The 9,990-nt window shown below is 33.5% G+C and overlaps 1 protein-coding gene across 2 annotated transcripts; it reads left to right on the top strand.

The window, feature by feature from the left end:
- The first annotated feature begins 755 nt into the window (after positions 1–755).
- Positions 756–9,677, top strand: LOC136224675 (3beta-hydroxysteroid-dehydrogenase/decarboxylase). Of its 2 annotated transcripts, none has more exons than XM_066013085.1 (12): positions 756–1,243; positions 2,995–3,078; positions 3,175–3,308; positions 3,409–3,579; positions 3,858–3,974; positions 4,066–4,145; positions 4,558–4,753; positions 5,176–5,293; positions 5,694–5,868; positions 7,515–7,671; positions 8,982–9,048; positions 9,133–9,677. In XM_066013085.1, exons 1-12 carry the CDS (start codon positions 988–990, stop codon positions 9,309–9,311), a joined length of 1,734 nt encoding a protein of 577 aa, XP_065869157.1. In that variant the 5' UTR covers positions 756–987; the 3' UTR covers positions 9,312–9,677. The 2 variants fall into 2 exon arrangements, with proteins under 2 accessions (XP_065869157.1, XP_065869156.1); XM_066013084.1 differs by having other exon boundaries at positions 762–1,243; positions 2,989–3,078.
- The last annotated feature ends 313 nt before the right edge of the window (positions 9,678–9,990 follow it).

The following is a 9,990-nucleotide window of genomic DNA, read 5'->3' as shown; positions in this document are numbered from 1 at the left end:
CATTGCTTTGGAAAACAAGGAATTTATTGTGTTAAGAAGATTCAATTACAATTTGGGATGACGATTAGAGAGATTTTGCTAATGAAGTGTTGTCTTTTTTGAATTAAATGTTGTTTGTTTTTATGGATTTGTTATTTTGTAACTTTGATTTTGTGGGTTTTTTTTGCCTTGTTGTCTACCGTAACTTTTAATACTTTGATTTTGTGGGTTTTTTTTTAGCCTTGTTGTCTATTGTAACTTTTAATAAATGTTGTTTACTTCCTAAAAAAATATCATTTATTTCAAGTTATGTAAGATAATAAAATTTTGTAAATTAAATTTTTAATTCATTTTTTAGAACTTAAACTATTAGATATTTATCCGAATCACCGAAAAATTATATTGGATTGGACCGGAACCGAATCTCCGAATCCCCGAACTGGACTGGACCGAAATTTTGGGGCAATTCAATTCTGGAGATTTATTCTTTCAATCCAATCCTGGAGATTTCCTTTTATTAATCTCCGAATTTCAATCCAAAACTGGAGATTCATGAATCCCCGACTTGGACCGAACTGTGTCCAGCCCTAGCTCATACACTTACCGCAGAGTTTGGGGGTGATATCTCTCCTCCTTTTCTCAATGACTTCTCAATACTTAATAAAGTTATTCATTCTAAAAAAAAAGAAAAAGAAACACACACAAAATAAAAACTCTTCTTTTTTTTGGTAGGGGTTTGAATGAAAAGACTTCAAATAATTAAAAGAAACCCAGAGAAAAAAGAAAAATTCACAAAATAAAATAGAAAATAAACTGATTAGATGGGACCCACCCGCCTGCAACAAAAGCAGTAAGCAAATAGAAACAAACAAAACGTCTCCATATATACTTTCCGCGCCAAATCCTTCCTTTTTTACACACTAATTTCGCGTTTCATTTTCTTTTTGTATTTTTTAATTTTTTTTTTTGCCCTTTTTCCATTTCTTCATCTTCTTCCCCTGTGTATTAATGGCGATCGAGGTTCCATTTGTGGATTTAAGCCCTAAGACATGTGCAGTTATCGGAGGACGGGGTTTTCTAGGGAGATCGCTTGTTTCTAGGCTTCTTAAACTCGGTAACTGGATCGTTCGAGTCGCTGATTCCCCGCAGTCTTTGGACCTCGACCTTACTAACTCCTCCGACTCCGTTCTTGATCAAGCTATCTCGTCTGGCCGTGCTTCTTACCATCACGTTCATGTTCTTGACGTCTCCGTAATCGCCAAAGGTAATGCTGTGCATTGTATGTCAATGTTTCTGTATTTGTTTGTTTGGTTGCTGAGAATTGGGGAAATGCCAGTTTTATGTGATTGTTTGGGAGGAATAGACATGTTACTGTAGTGACTGTTAAAAATGTTCCGAGTAAACTGGCTAGATCAAATTTGATTTCTGCTCTTCTCTGTCTATTTATCAAGTTAGGAGAGCTAAGATTTGATAATTTTTGCTGCACTTGGTTCTCCATTCTCGTTTGCTTTCAGAGAAAAGACAGGGGAATAGGATATTAAATCTTGGGATTATTTGTCTATAGACTTCGGAATTGTAATTTTAGTTGCCTTATTACTAAACCTGACTAAGATTGAAATGAAATGTCTGTCTTTTAATCGTTTTTAAACTCAAAACTACTAGGAATTTTGCAAATTCAAGTTTAAAATATTGATTGCAATTCTCACTGATAACCGTGGAGGGTAAAACAAATTCTTGAATTTCAAATTATGCTGTATTCTGTTTCATATTTCTGAGTAGACAAGTCCATCTGTCAAAGAGATGGCTTGTTACTTTGTATGTATAGTAGGACCGTTTATGACACGAACTTATCCCTCCAATTACATATTTACATCCTCCGAATAATTTCAAATGATATAGTCCAGAGTACATATAGAAAATGAAGAATGAAATGAAATGCTTGAGGTATTCTTTTCTATGTTTTTATTTTGTCCACGTGAAAACCAAGTAAAATAGCCAGATGAGGTCTGTCTACCACGTAGTTATATGTTTGGTTCACTGGGTAAATTATGTATCCTAAGATTATATATGAGCCCTTTCCTGTGTGGGTATATATTTATTTTTTCTTCCTGAATTTATTGCATAAAAAGATTGAGGGCTTGTTTGCTTTTCAGGTGAAGTAGTTTCCTTGATGAGGTGTTTTTAATTTTTATTTTTTTTTATTGAAAAACTTATTAGGCATTCCATGAAATGACAGCTATCAGAAAAATGACTTGATGATAACTTAAGCCATCTTCTTTCCTACACTTTATTGGAGCTCTTTCTGGCCATACAAGTTTGTTCCACGGACATGTGAATATTATATGCATTGTGCATGCTGAGGATTCCTAATTGGTCCTAGCCTGCAGAATATTGTGTGGGATGTTATGGAAATTGTGATTGTGTTTCGGGATTGTGGTATTTACTCTAGATAATAATTGCTATCAACTGTGGAAATCGGAAGATGGTGTCAGTTAATGTATGCTAATGATTTTCCTGAGAGTTTGAGTATTTAGTTGATAATATTATTAATAATCCTTTTGCATATCAAGTATCCATCATATTTTCATCCTTCTCAAGTGATGGAACTTTGTGAAATAATTGATATGGGCCTAATATTTTTGCTTTGAGTGTTAGACTTGCATTATTCTTGAAGTATGGAGATGTTAATTAATAAATATTCACCTTGTGTAACCAGGTTCTCCTGTATGTAGATACTAGGATTTGAATTTTAGCTAGATAGCCATTTCTTTTATCATTGGTAATGCTAACTTACCCATTTATAGTGACAGAATCATGATATTAACATCTCTCTCTCTGTCTCTCTTGCAAGGAGCATTTGATTGTGGTTTGTTCCCTGGCATGCTATGGCTTTTCTTTCTATCTTTCTTTCATGTATCACACACTTGGGCTTTCTTGGTCAATTCATTTTTCATTCAAACAGTACCTGAATGGTGTTTGAGAAATTACTTATCATCTATGCCTTTGTAGTTATAGAAGGTTCGCCAGTTGTGTTTTATATTGGAGATACTGACTTATGGAATCATGATAGCTATCAATCTTATCAAATTATTGTTCAAGGTAATGGTTCGTTTTTGTTTTACCATTCTTTATTCTTTTGGTCATTCTGAACCATCCTTAAATACTGATTTATTTCACAATCTCCTATTTAATCAGGTGCTAAGAATGTCATAAGTGCTTGTCGAGAGTGCAAAGTTGGAAAGCTGATATTTAACAGTTCTGCTGATGTAATTTTTGATGGTTCACATGATATATTTAATGGAGATGAGTCCTTACGATGCCATTGGAAGGTACTTATGTTGCTTACATGCTTTCCCTTCTTTGTTTTCCTTGTAGTTTATGTAATTTTCTTTTTGGCTGAACTTCCTTTCAATTGGTGTTCTGTAACAGTTTGAGGATCCATTAAATGACCTTAAGGCTCATGCAGAAGCATTAGTCCTGTTTGCTAACAATATTGATGGCCTTTTAACCTGTGCTATTCGTCCTAGTAATGTCTTTGGACCTGGAGACACACAATTTTTGCCCTTTTTGATGGGTTTAGCAAAATCTGGTTGTGCAAAGGTTCGATGGCTTTCTTTTCCAGTCCTTATAATCTTTTATATTTCTTTGTTATACCACATTGACTCGGAAACTTGTTATCAGTTGTTCATAGTTCATATTATTTTTTAATAACATTCCATGAGCTTTACCTGATATGAGGATGATACATATTGAAGAGGTCTATCTCTTCCTTAAAATGATCTAGAAATCAGACATTGTATTCTAAACATCCTGAACTCCTATAGTCATGAGCTGCTGTAATTTTTAACCTTTTTAAGTAACAAAGTTTCTCATTTCAGTTTATTATAGGAAGTGGCGGAAATATGTCTGACTTTACCTTTGTTGAGAACGTTACTCATGCGCACATCTGTGCAGCAGAAGCTCTAGAATCTCGGATGATCTCTGTGGCTGGAAAGGTACTCCCATATTTTTAGCTACGCTGTATCAAAAGAGCTCTTCATTTTATGTTTTGAGAGGGAGATTGACTTGGCTTATTACGATTTGCAGGCATTTTTCATAACGAATCTCGAGCCTGTGAAGTTTTGGGAATTTGTATCATTACTTTTAGAGGGCTTGGGGTATCAAAGGTATAGTAGAATCCTAGATTACTGGGCTGTATGATTGTAGGAAAATAGTAGAAAAGAAAATAAATGGTTTACCAATGCAAAGAGAATAAAATTGTAATATTGAGTGTTTCAGAAAGGGAAAATGAAAAGGAAAAAAATTCATGGAATGGAAAAACAATTAGGTATGGAAGTTCAGGAAAAGTGAGACATGATATGAAAATGATACTTGTAGTCATTTGTACCTGTATTTTGGCCTTCACTTTATGTCTAGTACTCTAGTGTTCTCCCACATTTAGAGAGATGGAGTGCGGGTTATTATGTATGACTTGTATGCTTGTAGGGTTACTAATTTTCTTTGCTGATTAAGAAAGGATCAATATTTCCTTCTCCTGCTGCTAGCCCAGTGTGATTTTTCTGTTTATTTTGATTGCAGGCCTTTGATAAAACTTCCAGCCAGAATGGTGTGGTATCTTCTTTTGTTTGTGAAATGGATGCATGAAAAGTTGGGCTTCAGAAGATATAACCACTTTCTGTCAGGTTATTTCTTCCGACTAGCATCTCACACAAGGACTTTTAACTGCAGTGCAGCTCAAAAATATATTGGTTACTCACCAGTTGTCTCTCTGGACGTACGTATTACCTAATTATCTTTTCTCACTGAGCATTTATTTATTTGGTGCATTAATTTAGATCCTTTTCTAGTCTATATCTATGCTTTTATTTCTAAAGTTTATAAGGGTTTCTTTGAGGTTCCCATTGTTATTGATTTCGATTGTATTAATGTTGATAAATTTTATATAAATATTAAACACCTCTATTTTCGTAGTCGATAGCAGCTTTGTATTGTAGTGAGTTTAACATGCTGAAGTACTTGAATGATTTCATATTTTTATACTGATTTCCCTATAATCTGTTACTTTTAAGTTCTGTCTTTGTTAGTTGGGTACTGCTTTCTGAAATTTTATTTGCCAAAACAAATGTGTTAGGCCTAATCTTTGGAAGATCTAAAATTCTTATAAGTTCTTATTTGTTTTGATTGTTAAATTTGCAGGATGGTCTTGCGTTGACTATTGAATCGCTCTCAGAATTGGTCAATGACCCAGCTTTCATGAGATATTTTAATTCTCAACAAGACTCGAAGGTTTATAAGTTACTAGCCAGGGGGAAAGGTTGGAATCTCATTCTGTTGCATTTTGGTTCTACCTATTGAAATTATGAACTTGCATTTAAATTCAGATTCATATTTAATTTGGTCTTGTGTTGATTGATTTGAGGTTGATTTTTCTTAATGGGTGTATGGCTGTTCAAGTCTATATTTCAAATAGATATTGATTTTTGCCTGAGCTTAGTTTTAGCTTCTAAACGTATTTGCTAAAATTTCATCTTAAGGGCATTATTGTTCTTGCCCTAGCCATGGTTTCCCCTCTGCCATCTGCATGAAAAATGACTCAATATGTGTTGATTGTTCAAACATATTTGATGCATCTCAAAATTAGTACATAAACTTGGTATTCACCATAGGTGCCTGTCATTATTTTTCCTGTAATTTGTTAAAGTTTCTTGTTGCAGTTGCAGACATTTTACTCTGGAGAGATGAGAAGAAAACCTTTAAATATTTCCTTACATTTGCTATACTGTATTACTGGTTTTTACTGTCTGGGAGAACATTTGCCTCATCTGCTGCCAAGCTTCTCTTGTTAATAACTGCTGTCCTCTACGGATATGGCATTCTACCACCAAAGATGTAAGTTTGATTTTTGCTCATGAGAATTTCAGATTCAAGTTGCTTGCATTTATCGTTATATCAATTTGTACACTATTGTAGACAAAGAAAAGTGATCTCACAGCATAAAGGAAAAAACTTAAGTACTAACGTTTTTGGTTGATTGCCTGATGGCATTACAAGCTTAAAAGATATCATTTTCGTTCTATTAACTCCATCACCTTTTGCCCATTCGTTATTGTTTTGTCACTTCGCCAAACTCCTTGCTTTTAGTTACAGTTACTTTGAGGTGACCCCTCCTGTCCCATCTCATAGGTCCGCCACTGAATTCCTATATGCTTTACTATCAGAAGAATTATTTCAAGCCTTTTCTTTTGTGCAAGACCCAAGCAAGCTTCGCTTTTTTTTTCTTTTGAATTCGAATGAGGAAAAGAAAAATTATTGGGTCAGGCTCTAAATTGTACGTGGTTTGTATGAGTTCACTGTCACTGTCAGACCATCCTAGTGTGTGTTTTTGTATATATATAACTTCATATTGTGAGGAACTAAGATCTGTACCAAAAAAAAAAAAAAGAAGAAGAAAAATCCCACTTAATCTATATCTGCATGGAGCGATAAGCTTTCTCCTGGAAAACTTGCTTTTTTTTATCTCTTAAGTTTAAGTGATACTGGGTAGTACTCAACTGGTCTAACCACTGCAGGTTATCTGCTTGCTCAAGAGTGTTTTTTAATGTCCAGAAGTGCTTGTACTTATTTGGAACTCAACCTTTTTTTATTGTTTCTTTAATTAAGCGGTTAACTTTAAGTTTGCTTTTGTTGATTATAATATTTATAAACAAATAAAAATGAGCTTTTAGCCAATTGATCTATCCACATGCACACTGATTTATTTTTTCCTTGTACCGTTTTTAAACAATCTTACATATGAAAACATCCTAATTAGATGAAACCCATCCTAGATGTAGGGTTTTAAAATTTATGAGGTTTTGAGAGGAAATTATCAGATAAAAACTATAATTTTTAGTGATATATTATATCCAAGTATTTATGTTGTCAATCAATGATAGGAAAGATCAAAGGCATAAGCATATGTGGTTAATGTCAATTTGGCAATTTGAATTCCATAAGTGAAGGATAAATTATAGTTTAAGTGAGCTTTGTAAAATCTGTAAAGCAAATGTTTATTATGAGGCAGAAGGGAGAAATAAAAGGTGTCCTCAGTGTGCCTTAATTATTTTATTTTCATGGTTTTATCTTTTATAATCTTTTTATGGTTTCAATAGTAGGATGACAAATACATAATCTATCAATTTTGTTTGTAGGGCATAATGGGCTTTTGTCCAGTACATGAAATAATGTAGGTAGTTTTTAAAGAGGAACTTCTGTATTGGAAAAATATTCTTATTTGTTTTAAAGCCTTTTGAAATATGGAAAGTAGAACACATTCATTATCTTCTTCAAAGCATGAAAAATAAAAGAAAAGAGTATAGTAATACAGTGAAACCTTTACTTCATTTAGTATTAATAGGGATATGCAGATGAATTGTCTTAGGATTTCCAAGCTATTGCTTGGACTAAGTTCTGAAATTCTTTCTTCTTGCAATAGTTGAAATTCATTATTTGGAAAGTTAAGCGAGGTGTCTTGATTGTTATTACCTTTGCAACAGATCCAATTTTACCATTCAGGGGCCATCAGCGTCTTGGTTTAAAATTTCAGAAACTGCGGTGATAGATTCAGTAACATCCGTAGCCTATATGTGGAATAGTGGGTTTTATAATATAGAATTATTGGCTCAAGGACGGGATTGGAGTGAATTCTTCAAGGTATGGATTGTGATAGCAAATTCTTTATAGACTGCATTTATCAATTTATCATGTGCCATACTTCTTGCATAAACTTTTCAACTGTAGGATATGGGTATTTTATTTGCCTTTGGTAAATGTCTTATGATCCGTGAACCTTGAAGTTTATGTTTTTATGCAACTAAATTATGTAATTAGATTTTTACTTGATCTAGACTTATATGTGGAAAAATTGAATGCTAACTTACATACGTCTTTCTCTGAATTTACCTTTTCCTAATAATCCAAATAGGGATTTGTAAAACATGTTTTAAAGTTAAGCAGAAACTTATAAGTGGAAAAATTGAATGCTAACTTGCCCTTTCTCTAAATCTGACCTATTTTTTGAGCCAAATATGGATTTGTGAACATGTTTTAAAGGTTAAGCAGAAACTCTTAAGTGTAATGGTGTGTCCTCGATTGAAGGTAGCAAGCGTAGCAAGCTTAAGGATTTATTTGGATTTTGCATATTTTCACACTTTTCTTTTGAATGCGCATTTCAATTTATTGTAGGGTCATTTCTGGAAGAAAGGTTGCTTTATGGACATATTCTTGCTACTTGCATTTCTGGTTAGAAAAGGAGGGAATATATATATATATATATATGTATAAAAGGCTGGCTTGAATCAGAAGGGCCTTTAGTTGCTAAAGCTAGGATTGGAGTTCGATTCCTCTTGTGCCCAATAGATCTTTATTGGGAGACTGTGAGAGGGGCCACCTAAATGGTGCCTAACCAACATCAAAACTGATTAATCGGATGCACCTATATATATATACACACACACACTGAATATTCTGCCAAAACTCGGAGTTTGGATGTCCCTTGGTAATTATGTTATGCCCCTGGGATTTAGTCAGCGGATGGGTGTAATTTTCTGCTTTGTTTAACATTTTGATTCATGTTAAGGATTCATTAGAGAGGACCCTTCAATCTCTTGTAACTGCTACCCAAAATAGGGACTTGTGACTGCTACTCGAAGCAATTATCGAAGTGACAGACAGTTATATTACAAAATACAGAACATAGTACACATAGGAACACCAACTAATATTGATTATTTATTTTATGAGGCTTTTTGCACGTAACAGATTATCAGTACAGCTGAGTTTACATTTTCTGATATGAACATAACGAGATATGTCCTGGATGTGCTTGTGATTTTAAGAGCCATATATATGCTTAAAAGGAGAAAAATCTGTTTCTAATGTGCATTTGATTTGCATGGAAGCTAAGTTCTATTTCCTTTTCAGTATTGAAATTTCTTCTTAATCATTCTCATATACAAATACAGGTTGCTGTCTTTCTCTACTTGGCCAAGTTCATTCTGTTGCAATCATTGACTGTGGTGATAGGTGTAGGTAAGAAGAAACTTGTTCTCCAATCTTAAACTTTTATTGGTATATTGTCCTTAAGTTATTGACCTTGTTTGGAACTACTTGCAGCTCTGGTGTTTTCCTTTACGGCCTTCTTTGTTTACGAGCAATATGAATTCGAAATTGACGAGTTAGTTAATATTATGGTAAGCAGAATAATGGAATTGAAGTTATTGTTAACAAGGAAACTTGCTGCTCCTGCTGCATCATTTTTGCAAAATGAAGGTTTGCTGCAAAAACTGAGATGACCTTGTATACAATCAGCTAGCTCAATTAGTGCTGCCTGTGTAGATATGTCCCCAGCAAAAAGGAGAGATGGGAAAGTAGGACTCAATTTTCTGACCTTTTCATTTTTCAACCCCCCCTCTCCGCTAATTTGTGAAGAATAGGAGTTAGGTTAAAGACATGTTTAACAAGAGTGGAGTTGCTTAGACAAAATGTTGAAATATAGTTGTTATTAGCATACAACACTTTGAGTTGGATCCGAAGTGCAAATTTTTACTTTTCCCAGATTGTTTGTTTGTCTTGGTCAAGATAATTCTATTGAGGGGCGGCTTTAGGGCAGCTAGCCTAGTCGTCCTCTAAGGCCTTTTATTTAGTGGGATTTTGGTTTAATTTGTTTTTTTTAAATAAAATTCAAAATTTATTTGAATTATAATACAATAATTTTGAGATTTTAATTTTTAAAAATTATCCCACTGTATTTAAATTTAATAACAATCACGTATAGAAAATAAGAATCGAAATTGACAAGAATAACAAATATTATCTTTTTTTTTTTAAAAAATGATCACGGGCTCTTAACAACACAACAATAACACTAGAAGGATTTTTAAAATTTATTTCAATTCTCTTTTTACAAATTTAGTTATATACTTATTGGGAAAGAGCAGGTTTAGGTATAAAGTAATACAACTTTAATCTTGA

The sequence above is a fragment of the Euphorbia lathyris genome, chromosome 3, assembly GCF_963576675.1.
Source record: "Euphorbia lathyris chromosome 3, ddEupLath1.1, whole genome shotgun sequence".
NCBI classification, from domain to species: Eukaryota; Viridiplantae; Streptophyta; class Magnoliopsida; order Malpighiales; family Euphorbiaceae; genus Euphorbia; species Euphorbia lathyris.
Note: the sequence above shows the minus strand (reverse complement) of the source record. Positions and strands in the feature narration are given on the sequence as shown.